General features: G+C 36.8%; 1 protein-coding gene across 1 annotated transcript in view; it reads right to left on the bottom strand.

Moving 5' to 3' along the window:
- The window catches only part of LOC145545719 (pregnancy zone protein-like), a 48,909-nt gene that overhangs the window by 21,817 nt on the left and 12,906 nt on the right, over nt 1–14,186 (bottom strand). Inside the window, exons 9-15 of the mRNA XM_081590524.1 lie at nt 13,830–13,944; nt 11,396–11,505; nt 10,534–10,695; nt 9,821–10,048; nt 7,242–7,305; nt 3,118–3,260; nt 2,444–2,593 (exon numbers count right to left, since the gene is read on the bottom strand). Coding sequence (XP_081446650.1) covers nt 2,444–2,593; nt 3,118–3,260; nt 7,242–7,305; nt 9,821–10,048; nt 10,534–10,695; nt 11,396–11,505; nt 13,830–13,944 — 972 coding nt within the window. The remainder of the gene's footprint in view (nt 1–2,443; nt 2,594–3,117; nt 3,261–7,241; nt 7,306–9,820; nt 10,049–10,533; nt 10,696–11,395; nt 11,506–13,829; nt 13,945–14,186) is intronic.

Below are 14,186 nucleotides of genomic sequence, written 5' to 3'. Positions count from 1 at the left end.
TGTATCCCCTCCCTCTTGGAACATCCTCCCACCTCATGTCCCATCCCACCCCTCTAGGTCATTGCAGAGCACCGAGCTGAGCTTCCTCTGCTTTACAGCAAGTTCCCGCTAACCATCTATTTTACACATGGTAGTGTATGTGCGTCAGTCCTAATTTCCCAATTCGTCCCACTCTCTCCTTCCCCACCCTGTGTCTACATGTCATTCTCTCTGTCTGTGTCTCTATTCCTGCCCTGGAAATAAGTTCATCAGTACCATTTTTCTAGACTCTACATATATGTGTTAATATATTTGTTTTTCTCTTTCTGACATACTGCACTCTGTTTGACAGACCCTAGGTCCGACTTTTAAAAGAAAGCAAAAAGGCAGAGAGTACAGAGAAGCATGATGAAAGAATAGAAGTCATTCATAACCATCACCTAGAAACAACCTCTGTAAATACTTAATTTATTTCCTTTTCCCACTTTATGTGATTACATTCTTACCAAGTTTGTTTTTTTTTTTTCCCAGTCTACTGCTTTAGGACCAAGTTTAACTTGGGAGGAAACTAGATGCAAAGGTAACCTAGAAATAAATTCATTCTAGTTCAGTTTTTGCCTAGTGCGTGCATGCTAAGTTGCTTCAGTTGTGTCCGACTCTTTGTGACCCTATGGACTGTAGCCCACCAGCCTCCACTGTCCATGGGATTCTCCAGGCAAGAATACTGGAGTAGGTTGCCATTTCCTTCTCCAGGGGATCTTCCCATTCCAGGGATAGAACCCGCATCTCTTATGTCTTTTACATTGGCAGGCAGGTTCTTTACTACTAGCACCACCTAGGAAGCCCCATCATAAGGCCACCTGCTCAGTCGTACAGTATTCAGGCCGTTAAAGACACACTGACTCCATGCGGATCTGCTGTCATCTCTTATCTAAGCTACTACCACAGCCTCCTATTTCCATGCTTTCATTCTTGCTCCCATACTCTGCACAGCAAACAGGATCTTCATAACTAGGCAAATCTAAATCTCCTGCTTTAAACTCCTCACTGATTTATCACTGCCTTTGCTGTCAATTCAATTCCTAGGTGGGGAGGATCCCCTGGAGAAGCAAATGGCAACCCACTCCAGTACTCTTGCTTGGAAAATCCCATGGATGGAGGATCCTGGTAGGCTACAGTCCATGGGGTCACAAAAGAGTCTGACACGACTGAGCGACTTCACTTTCACTTTTCACTTTGCTGTCAATGCCTAATTCCACTCCAAGTGCACAGCTATTCTCCTGATCTTCCTGACTTTCCATTCCACCTACTGCCTCTACCATCCTTTTCTCTTACCACTTTATGTAAGGTCATTACCGTTTCCTTTGGAAACACTCTGAGACTTGTTCTGGCCTCAGGACTTTCACGCTGCTTTCATTCTTTGCATTCCCTGTCCCCGCCCCTGTTATCTGACAATCTAAGAAGAGATCCCCAATTACTACATTAAAACTTGTTCAACTGTTTTCTTCATCTCAACATCCTGTTTATTCCTTAAATGATACTTACCGACACTTAGAACTGCTATACGTTGATATGTTTTTGTTGCTTGCTTGCTTGCTTAACACATGAGACTATGAGTCTAAAATGGTCAAAGACCACACCTATTTTTCACCATTAGAACTCTTATTCTCAGAGCACTATCTTGTAGTCAAGATGCAGTGGATATTTGTTAAATAAATAAATGGACAATGAAGACTACAAAACTACTGAGCTCTTTTACAAGTTTTTCATTATAAGAAACATCTTCTTTTTTTTTTTTTTTTAAGCTGTGCTGCGCAGCATATGGGATCTTAATTCCCTGCACAGGGATCTGAGATCCCTGCAGTAGAAGCAGAGTCTGCTCCACCGGACCACCAGGGAAGTCCCATGAAACATGTTTAAAAGACAAGTTTGATTGAAATCTCTTTTGTCCATACTTAAAACAAGTAAGTGCCTGGACTTTAGAGGAGATTTAAAAATTAGACATTTCACATACTATCTTGAATTGTGGTGTTTTAGACATGGCATTGAATAAAATTTGGTTCAAATTCCACCTTTAAAATATATTTTTTGGTGCATTGTTTCTATAGTTGCTTAATCTAACTCTGCTGTGTTTTCTTATTTCATAAAATGAAGGTAATAATACCCTCCTTAAGGAATTATTCATTTATTTACTCATTAAAAATGTGTTGAGCATCTTTTACATGTGAGGACGGTGTGAGGCACAGGTGATACAATATAGCAGACAATGAAGTAAGATGATCTGTGGAAAGCATCTTGTGCAATGTCTTTTTCAGAAATAAGTAGAATTCAAACTCTTATGTGACTTAGTGCACTATTCCTGACTCTCTAAAGAACTTGTCCTTTGCAGGTATAACTTTCAGCTTCCAGAAATGGTCATATCATGTGTGCGTTTTCTGATATATGAGACTGAGATGGGACTCACTGATTGAGGTGAGAGCTCAGCTTCATGCTTCATTAGCAGGACACTCTGGTCCACGGCTCGGAGGCCACAGAGGGAGTAAGGAGCGGCTGTGACCTTCAGGCTGGTGTTTGAGGCTGGAAGGCCTTGGGCTGAGGAGAAGCTCAGATTTACCTGTAAGGAGGATATAATTATAGCAATGAATTTTCCAATTGTTACAATCTTAAAACACTCTTCTACCCCAGGCTTCCCAGGTGGTGCTAGTGATCAAGAATTCACCTGCAATGCAGGAGATATAAGAGATATGGGTTAGATCCCTGGATCAGAAAGATCCCCTGGAGGAGGGCATGGCAACCCACTCCAGTATTCATGCCTGGAGAATCCCATGGACAGAGGAGCCTGGTGGGCTATGGTCCATAGGGTCACAAAGAGTTGGATATGAGTGAAGCAATTTAGCACACAGCACACACCCCAGGAAAGTCCCTAGAATATATTTTGAATTCCTCATGATTTTTCAGATAAAACAAGGGACTTGCAAGAAATTGTACTAATGGCCACCTGCTTTGAACTACTCCATTAGACTGCTCAGGTTTTGTTATCATTCTCTGCTGTTAGAGATCTTTTGGCAGAAAGTTTTAGGAGCACTACCTGACAGTCTTTTAATGAAGAAAAGGACTGGACTTAAAGAAAACACCCACCTTATTGGCAAAACAGTTTTCAATGTTGAGCTTCTCAGTATCTGCGACAACTTCTCCATTAGGTAAAATGGTATAAACAAGTAACTGGGCTATAGGAGCAATGTTTGATTTCACTCGAAAGGAGAAGGAAAATACCCCTTTTACTGCAAAGTAAAGAAAGTTCAAGATAATAGATTAGAAAGAGCTTCAATTTTATAAAGAGGAGCCTCTTAAATTATTTTACTTATTTACATATGGAGTGTACTAAAGTTACAAAAAGACTTGCCTTTATGCCATTGTGCTTGCAGTGAAAGTGAAAGTGCTAGTCTCTCAGTCATGTCTGACTCTATGTGACTCCATGGACTGTAGCCCTCCAGGCTCCTCTGTCCATGGAATTCTCCAGGCAAGAATACTGAAGTGGGTTGCCATTCCCTTTTCCAGGGGATTTGCCTCACCCAGGGATTGAACCTGGGTTTCCTGCATTGTAGGCAGATTCTATGCAGTAGTATTCAGTAAACATAGGCTGAACTACTGATATTAATATTTTCCTTAAAGATGTAGATTACATTGTTAATTTCCTCTGCTTAAGAAGGAAAGAACGTTTAGTAAGTCTTTATTTTTAAATTAAAAAAAAGACATTAAGAAGTCAAGAGAGAAGAACTTCTAGACATCTTTAATGATCTCTATGATCCAGTCAGCACAAGTCTTGTCATATGAATGTGCTTAGTTGCTCAGTCATGTCCAGGGAAGCCTGTCATAGGCATGCTGCTGCTGCTGCTGCTGCTAAGTCGCTTCAGTCGTGTCTGACTCTGTGCGACCCCATAGACGGCAGCCCACCAGGCTCCGCCATCCCTGGGATTCTCCAGGCAAGAACACTGGAGTGGGTTGCCATTTTCTTCTCCAATACAGGAAAGTGAAAAGTGAAAGTGAAGTCGCTCAGTCCTGTCATATGTTGCCATTGCCTTCTCCGGTCATATGCATGAGGGCAAGTCAAAGAATGCAACACAATCTTTACCATCAAGCCATTTACAATAGAGCAGAGATACAGGTACACATGGGCTTCCCTGGTAGCTCAGGTGGTAAAGAATCGGCCTGCAATGCAGGAGACCTTGGTTCAATTCATGGGTCAGGAAGATCCCCTGGAGAAGGGACAGGCTACCCACTCCAGTATTCTTAGGCTTCCTTAGTGGCTCAGCTGGTAAAGAATCTGCCTGCAATGTGGGAGACCTGGATTCAACCCATGAGTTGGGAAGACTCCCTGGAGGAGGGCATCGCAACCCACTCCAGTATTCTTGCCTGGAGAATCTCCATGGACAGAGGAACCTGGCAGGCTACGGTCCATGGGGTTGAAAAGAGTTGGACACAACTGAGTGACTAAGCACGAGCACAGGCACACATAATCATGTACAAAACAAAATATGCCTCTGATTTTTATAACGCATCTATTTTAGTTGTTTTCTGTGTCAATTACACAGTGTTTAATTCACGCACCTTTAATCTTGTTCTGTCTGATCTTTGTAGCATAAATTTATTTTAAAGCTGTTGCCTTATACATCTATAGAAGATTTGAGGGCAACTTGTGGGGAAAATACACAAAACAGCAGGGTTAAAATAAATGTGAACTAATGGCTGATTCATGTTGTTGTATGGCAGAAACCAATATACCATTGTAAAGCAATTATCCTCCAATTAAAAATAAATTTAGAAAATGAATTAGTGAAAAAAATTGAAGTTATAAAACTGAAATCATATGAAATTGAATTTCGGAAGCAGGGTTAAACATAGGCAAGAATTAATTATTAAGAGGCCATAACGAATGATTAAACCCTAGAGTGCTTAAATTTAACAGTTTCCCAGAAATCCAAGACAAATGGAAAAACAACCATTTACATAGCTATCATCGAATAAAATAAAGTATGCTTTATCTTACAGAGAGAGATACTTCCTTCTCCCCATTTCACCTCTCAAGATACTTAATATACTATGTAGGATTTAAATTCTATTAGTGAAAGTTAAAGTCTCTCAGTCGTGTCCAACTCTCTGCGACCCCATGGACTATACAGTTCATGAAATTCTCCAGGCCAGAATACTGAGAGGGTAGCTTTTCCCTTCTCTAGGGGATTTTCCTAACCCAGGGATCAAACCTAGGTCTCCCGCATTGCAGGCAGATTCTTTACCAGCTGAGCCACAAAGGAAGCAGGAACCAATTTTGAAGAAATTTCCTCATGAGGAAATTTGGTTTTTGATATGCTATTGGGAACAAACTTACCTGCTCTAGAAAAACCAATATAATGCTCAGTTCCATAAAAATCCATGATAAATGGAAAATTAGAGGGACTGTTCCATATTTGAGTACCTGAATTCAATTTTTTTAAGCAATAAAAAAATCTAGTAAGAGATTTTTATCTAGATAAGAGATTTTATGGACCTAAGGAGAATCTATGGTCAGTAGGGTTTAGAGTGGTATGACTTTATTATGGCCTTGGTTGTCTCATGCTGCTGGGAAAATGGATAGACTAGAAAAAAAGCTTTCATTTAGTGATAGAGTTAGTAGAAATTTAATAATAGATGAATTTGGAATTCAAAGAATTACAAGATTTTAAGCACAATCTGAAAGTCATGATTAATTATAAAGGTCTTTTTAATCCAGCTTTTTATGATTATTTCAACAAAGGTGGTGAATAGTCGAGTTAGGGGATTAAATAAAAATCAATCTTCATTTGGAAAATTCTGAAGAATGTTGAAGTGCAATGCTGGCTTTATGTTGTGTTGAACTGCTTAAATAAAAAGAGATAAAGGGCCACTAGAGAAATAGAGTGAAAAGAGACCCTTCTTGGCACAGTAGTTTATCTTAAGCAAGTTGAGACTTTTTTTTTTGGCTAGCAATTTTTCTACTTTACAAAATAAAGAAATAGTACTGAATTCTAAGTTCTTCCATTAGAATTTTTAATAAAGAATGGGATTTGTTCAAACACATAAGCAGAAGACTGCACAAAAAATATAGCATCTTGAGGGCAATGACCATGTTTTATTAATGTTTTTATGCAAAGCTCCTATTATGAGCTATATCAAGATAGGAAGATAAGCTCTCTTGAAATATAGTTTTGATGGGGAAACTTTTTTCCCAAAAAATTTAACAGTTGTGAATCATAAAGAAATATCTTAACCTTCATTTATGAATTAGTTTAAAAATATGTATTGCATACCCACTGTGTGCCAGGTACTAATGTGAGAAATGGTGTGTCAAAAATAAAAGACAAATATGTTCTAATCTTTATAATATGTATTCTTTATTTTTCTTGAAAATATTCACTCACCTTAGGTGAATGGACTTTTTGATCTTTCCAAATATGCTTTTGTTAATAAAAATTGCTTTAGTAAACTGATAGCCTATAATTCAAATGAACAGAAAAAAAAGGAAGCTACTTATGAGATTTAGCCTGGGGACATGTAACAAAGAGACTAGACATACGTGTCTTTGGTAATAAAGTATTTCTTGAAAAGCTAAGTAACAGATATCAATGGATATTTATGATTCAAGAAAATCCAGAAGGAAAGTATGATCTAAAAGAGAGAGGCAGGAATACAAGTGAGAAGCTTGAAGATGGTGTGTTGCTGGCATTTAAGATAGAAGAGGCCAAGAACCAAGGAATGCAGGAGGTCTTCAGAAGCTGGAAAAAGTGAGGAAACAGGTAATCCTCTAGAGTTCCAGAAGGAATTTAATTCTGCTGACACCTTGATGTTATCCCAGTAAGACTTCTATCTACAGAACTACAAGATAGTAAATTTGTGTGGTTTTTAGCCAGCAAGCTTCCTACAGAAGCAATAAGAAACTAATACAAAATCATACAGAGTAAAATTTTTCTTTGGTGATTGTTTTCATTTTTCAATTATTTTCTGCATTAAAAAATTTAATAATAAAATGAATATATTTTACTCTAGAAATAAAATTTAAAATATAGAAACACTATAAAAAGGATTTTAAAAAGTACTAAAATGAACCTAGTATTCTTATTTTTAAAATCAGCTTCCCCATCTTTGGTTGATAGAAGAAAGTTGGCAGCCATTTTCTCTGATGTAAGAAATAGCTAAAGTGTTTAGGGCAATTTAAGAGAAAAAAAATAGGAAGTCCTGAAAATACTTACACTCTCCTTGTTTAATGGATAACACATGGGTTCCTGACTGAGCGATGCTTCCTCTTGCTTTGATCTGAAGACAGAGGGAAATATGTTTATTATCATTATAAAGGGTAGTTATTAAACTTACATACTTATAATATACAAATAACATATTTATAATTCACAAATAACAAGAATCTCAGTACTTCAACCCAAAAGTTACTTTTGTTTACTAAATTTCTCTTCCAATATTTTCCAATATGTTGTAGTTTAAGTAATAAACTTCAAACAATATACTTTAAATAACACATGTAATTTTATAATGTTTTAGAGTTTTCTTACTATTTACTACTTATCTCGGGTATTAATATTTTAAATTTACATATCCTTTCAACATATATTTTAAGCATCTACTATATGCAACATATATTTTAAGCATCTACTATATGCAAAGCAATACATAATGAAGGGAGGTATAAAATATATGTAAGTATAACCTATTGCTGCCTTTATTTAAAAAAACAGCAAAAAGTTAAAAGCATGTACACTCTCCATGTGTCTGGTACTGAACTAAATAATTTTAAGATTTTTCTTTAATTCTGGCAATAACTCGATGTTGTTGTTCGGTTGCTCAGATGTGTCTGACTATTTGCAAACCCATGGACTGCAGCACGCCAGGCTTCCCTGTTCTTCACCATCTCACAGAGTTTGCTCAAACTCATGTCCATTAAGTCGATGATGCCATCCAACCATCTCATCCTCTGTCATCCCCTTCTCCTCCTGCCTGACCCGCATAATCATGATGCTGTAATCACTCACCTAGAGCCAGACAACCTGGAGTGTGAAGTCAAGCGGGTCTTAGGAAATGTTACTATGAACAAAGCTAGTGGAGGTGATGCAGAGAAGGCAATGGCACCCCACTCCAGTACTCTTGCCTGGAGAATCCCATGGACAGAGGAGCCTGGTGGGCTGCAGTCCATGGGGTCGCTAAGAGTTGGACACGACTGAGAGACTTCACTTTCACTTTTCACTTTCATGCACTGGAGAAGGAAATGGCAACCCACTCCAGTGTTCTTGCCTGGAGAATCCCAGGGACGGGGGAGCCTGGTGGGCTGCCATCTATGGGGTCGCACAGAGTCGGACACGACTGAAGCGACTTAGCAGCAGTAGCAGCAGCAGTGGAGGTGATGAAATTCCAGCTGAGCTATTTCAAATCCAAAAAATAATGCTGTGAAAGTGCTGCACTCAATATGCCAGCAAATTTGGAAAACTCAGCAGTGGCCACAGGACTGGAAAAGGTCAGTTTTCATTCCAATCCCAAAGAAAGGCAATGCCAAAGAATGTTCAAACTACACTGCACAGTCAGTTGCACTCATTACACATGCTAGCAAGGTTATTCTCAAAATCCTTCAAGCAAGGCTTTGACAGTATGTGAACCGAGAACTTCCAGATGTTCAAGCTGGATTTAGAAAAGGCAGAGGAACCAGAGATCAAATTGCCAACATCCACTGGATCATTGAAAAAGCAAGAGAATTCCAGAAATACATCTATTTCTGCTTCATTGAGTATGTTAAAGCCTCTGATTGTGTGTATCACAGCAATAACTCTATGAAGTAAGCATAAATACTATCTTCAGTATTCAAGTGAGATGACTGACATTATTCTTTACAGATGAAATTAAGTAAATTACCTGAGGTCACATAACTAGGAAGCAACAAAACTAGGATTCTAGCTTACTGTCAATTATTTTACTTTTTTTAGAATTAAAAAAATACTATATATAGTTAATGTTCCTATACAGAATTTTCTACACACAAGGTTTTTTTTTTGTTCAAAAGTCTTACTTGGGTAACTACCAGCTTTGAATATTTCTAATTTTTGGACATAAGTAGGTATACTGACCTCAAAAGTATCATACCAATTTATATTATGCCTGTCAATGTACTTTTCCCTATAGTCACACGCAAGTTTTTGAATTCGTAAATTATTTAGAACTTTTATAGCAGTAAAAGGCTACTGCTTTATTTTTAAAATTTTCACTTCTCCAATTAATGTAAAATTCAACGTTTTTCCTAAAGATTGTTTATACATTTTATTTCCTATTGACTGTTTTGATTTTTATCCTTTGTCTACTGATCTGAGTTCTAAGAAAAAGCATTCTTTTTAACTAATATGTTGCCTAAGCTCTTTCCTCTTCTGTTCAATAATTTTCCAATGGAACTCAGAAAAAAATGAAAAAAAACAAAGTTTCACGGGAGACTAGAACATGAATGAAAAATTAAAGCATTAATTTGTTAGGCAGCAACTTCTTTTCACTCATAAACACAGAAACAAATTATATTGATATAAAGGGCATTATTTAGATACAAATTCTGTCTTTTTTAGTTGGAACTTCTCTGGTGGCTCAGTGGGAAAGAATCTACCTGCAGTGCAGAAGACCTGGGTTCGCTCCTGAATTGGGAAGATGCCCTGGAGAAGGACATGGCAACCTATTCCATTCTTCTTATCTGAGAAATCCCAGTCGCAAAGAGTCAGACATGAAACTAAACAGCAATATTTTTAGGGTTTATATAATTAGGAAGAGCTACGGTGGCTTTTAGTCTTACCAAATAATAAAAGGTTAATTCCCTTTCATCTGTCAGAATCTGTCCATTCAGGATGTAGTGCACCCAAAGCTCCTGTGTTTGCCCACAGGTCACAGTACCAGCCACAGGTTCAAACTGAATGTAACTCTCGCTTGGGGAGAAAATATGTCTTGCAGTGTGAGTTGCTGGTATATGAGATTCTTCAAGCCAGTTGCTATCAAAACAGTGGCTATTCTGTTTGTAAGTGACCTAATGGATAAAATAAAGGTCTTAAGTAAGTTATTTTTATTAACATTATATATATATATATATAAGTCACTCTGTCATTTGCTGAAGATTTTTTAAGACCCACGCTTACTTGATTTCATTATAGGCTGCCTTCTGAAATAAAGTGTAATCTATAAACAACTTTCCATTAAGTTTATTTAAAGTTACACTATATGAATTTAGGCACATTCACTCATAGTCAAGATCAATAACTTTCTTAATACCCTTATGGTTGTACATTGCATAAGGATATTAGAATATTTCACACAAAATGAAAATAGTGGTTTACCAAAGAAACAATTAAAATCTAGTTTGTAATAAAGCTATAAAAATGTTGGATTTTGAAAGGACTATCAAAATGGTTTAATAAATGTCTCCTGAAACTAAATCACATCATAAAGTATAAACTGAAAACTTTCTGATAGAGAATTTTTTGTTTCTTATTTTGTATTTAGATTTCCACTTACCCCAACTGAAATGGAAGAAGATGTGAAGTTACTGGTATCAATGGAAATGTTTGCCAAACCGTGTTCATTTGTAGTAAATCTGGCACTATATTGAAACATATCCACATTGACCACTACAGTCTCATTGGGGATTGGCTGATCCTTCTCATTGACTAGAAGAACCTAGAAGGAGGCAAGAGAAATAAGAAAGTGAAAAGTGATTTCAGGTGTTATATAGCAATAACATTTTCCACTCTGTTGTGTTCACTTCTTGACACCTTGGCCATTGTCACTTAATGAAGATCTTAGAATATAAAAGTAAGATTTTTTTTCTGGGCTCTAAAATATTTTTCTTTTTGACATTTCTATTTAGATAACTTATGAGTATTTAATTGAGAACTGCCAATAGTAGATTCACGGTGTTACCTTCCCCAATTTTCTTCATCTTTGTTGTTCTGTATCTCATTATATAAGGCTTCTTTTTGTTTTTGTTGTCACTGTTTAGTTGCTCAGTTGTGTCTGACTCTTTGCAACCCCATGGACTGTAACCTGCCACGCTCCTCTGTCCATGGGATCTCCTGGAGTGGGTTGCCATTTCCTTCTCCAGGGGATTTTCCCAACTCAGGGATCAAACCTATGTCTCCTGCTTGGCAGGTAGATTCTTTACTGCTGAGCCACCAGTGAAGCCCTATATAAGTTATTTGCCTTTTAAGTTTTTATAATTTCTTTACTCACTCTAAATAAATGTTTGTTTCTGTAATAAATCTTGCTTTTGTATAATAAAAGAATTTTGATTCATTTAAAAGATAAGTTTTGATATGAAAATTGGTTTTCCTAGAAGTCACATGCCCCCAGTTATGGTTATATTGAAAAGAAACTTTACCTGCCCAAAGAAAGGAAGCCCACGTCTGTAATGTGAATCCACTTTCGTAAATTTCAGTTTGCTTAAGGCGTTTGTGATTTCACTTGATCCATGTCCGGTTAATTCCAACCCTGAAGAATAATTCAGAGAAGTTGAACTGTTCTATATGTTCTATTCGCCTCACCTCCTACCCCATCCCAGCTTCACTCCATTATAACAAAAAACCATCCATATACTCTTATTCTTTCATTGACATCTATAATTCCTCATTTCTCTGGTTTCACAAATATTCTGCTTGTTCCATCCATGTTCTTGAGGAGTTTTTCTCCTCATTTCCTCAGAGATCTTGCTCTATCTTGCTGCTCCCTAGCAACCATCTGGGAACAACTTGATTCTTCACATTGGCCTAAAAATATTCTTAAATTTCTGTCACAAACCCCTTCCCCAGCAAAAGCCTTCTTTTCAGCACAGGGTGAAAAGTATAGCCCATACCCAGGGCTTTTTCATTCGGTGAAGTGTGATCTGTATTTTGTCTCCATTATCTAAAGCCCTCCTCTGTCAAAAGAAACTACTTTTTCATCTTCCCCCACTCTAACCCTGTGTCTGCTGAATCGCTGAGTCATGACCGACTCTTTGTGATCCCATGCGCCCTAGCCTGCCAGGCTCTTCTGTCCTTGGGATTCTCCAGGCATGAATACTAGAGCGGGTTGCCATTTCCTCCTCTAACCCTATGCCTTCTAGTTTTATTCTGCTTATTTATCTGATTTTCTGACTGTAGTTTCAGTTTTTGAGCCCCTCCTTGTCCACCTCTAGCCTCAATTTAGCAATGATAATGAACTTACTTTCAGAACACTTGCTTTTTCTCTTAGGAGGATCTGAATACAATAGGAATGGTTTCAGATTTACATTTCGGGTCCTGATTTTGCTCAGACTTTTCTTTTGAAATTGTCCATTGAGTGAATCAATTGACATTTTGATATTCCAAGCTATGATGAGTTGTCTTAGACAAATCCTAATCACCATAATTCTTTCTCATATTTTCCTTATCTTGGTTAATGATATTTTCATTCCCCAGGCCCCCAAATTGTAGTCTTTGAGGTCATTTTGGATAGTATTCTGATTTAATACATTATAACATATTTTTTATCTAGCCTGTCCTTTTCATGCCTGCTAAAATTAACTTTTTTTTTCTGTTTTTATATATTTTTTAATTGAAATGACAATAAAAAAATAAAAAAGAACAATGACTATTTTAATCAAACTTTTACTTTATAAATATAAAAATATAACCAAAGCCCTCTTTTGCATTGTATAATTATAATATATGCCATGTTCTTTTCTCTGAATAGTCTAAGTAGTGTGTATTCTATATAAAACTATTAAATGGCCATTGGAAAATATTCAATAGCTTGAGGGAAAAAACTAAAAAGTTTTACTCAAATGTTTTAAATCACATTTAGGATTGACATCCCTTTGAAGAAAAGTGAAATTTGTGTTTTTTTCTATGTGATGAAAACTTGTGATTTTTAAAAAGTGGATAATATTCAAAATAGCATTATGATAATTCTGGGTATGAACTCATACTTTTAATAGCATTAATAGATTTTTTACTTTTTATCATTGCCTTCCCTTGTAATTAGCATTGTATGGTTCAGTTGCTATTTTTTTTGTATTTAAGTGTTCTGTTAAGTTAGCATTTTATTTGGAATTAACAATTATTGTATTTATTTATATGAATAGTTTTTTTCTGGAATTAACTTAAAAAATAGTTTATTAGGTCATTCTCCTTAAATATAGCTGAAGATATCCAATGCTTTCATAATAAAGTCTAACCTCTCTGGTATACAATTTACTTTTCTAAACACCTTAGCACCAGCCTACTTTTAAAGATTCCTTTGGGACTGAAGACATTTGTTTTATGCTTATTACGCTTTTCTGGTAGAAGTTTTTTTGGTCTATATTAGAATAAACTATCTCTCTTCACACTCATTGTGCTCTTATTTTTTAACACTTCCTGTGAAAACTTTATTGTGCATGCTAAGTTGCTTCAGTTGTGTCTAACTCCTTGTGACCCTATGGACCATAGCCCACGAAGTTCCTCTGTTGATGGGATTCTCCAGGCAAGAGTGCTGAGGTGGGTTGCCATGCCCTCCTCCAGGGGATCTTCCCCACCCAGGGATCAAAGCTACATCTCTTATGTTACCTGCATTGGCAGGCGGTTTCTTTATCACTAGTGCTACCTTGGAAGCCCCCAAATTTTATTATGGTTACATATAATACATAGATACATATATACATAGCCATTTATATGTATAATTTCTTTTCAGATTCCTAATTCCTTGAGGGCAGAGACCATATCACTAACACAGTCTCCAGAAACTAGAAAGTATTTTACATGGATTGAATGTTTGATAAATGTTCAATAAATTAATATACATTTAATAATAATACAAACCTGTTCCCTCCTCTTTGACCTTGGCTTCCACTTGTAATGTCTTCTCATATCCTTTTTGTCTCAGGTGAAATGATTTAGCATTTACTAGTTGTGTGAAACAACCTTCATCGTCTGCCTGAAAAGAAAGGAAGAGAAGTCCTGGGTCCTCTGATTTGTGATTTAAAAAAGTCAGTTATCAACCAATGACGATTTTGTGTTAGCCACAGAAGAAAATTTTACAAATGTTTTGTTCACCTTTTGGATGCTTATTTTTCCCCCCAGGCGATACAAAATTTGTTCATTAATCATTGCATCTATCATTGCCAGCCTTTGCTTTCTCCTCTCGCTTCTGAAACCCTATCCCATTTCTGTCATATT

The sequence above is a fragment of the Giraffa tippelskirchi genome, chromosome 4, assembly GCF_054371585.1.
Source record: "Giraffa tippelskirchi isolate mGirTip1 chromosome 4, T2T-mGirTip1v1.2.pri, whole genome shotgun sequence".
In the NCBI taxonomy this organism is placed as follows: domain Eukaryota; kingdom Metazoa; phylum Chordata; class Mammalia; order Artiodactyla; family Giraffidae; genus Giraffa; species Giraffa tippelskirchi.
This window is presented reverse-complemented; position numbering and strand designations above follow the sequence as displayed.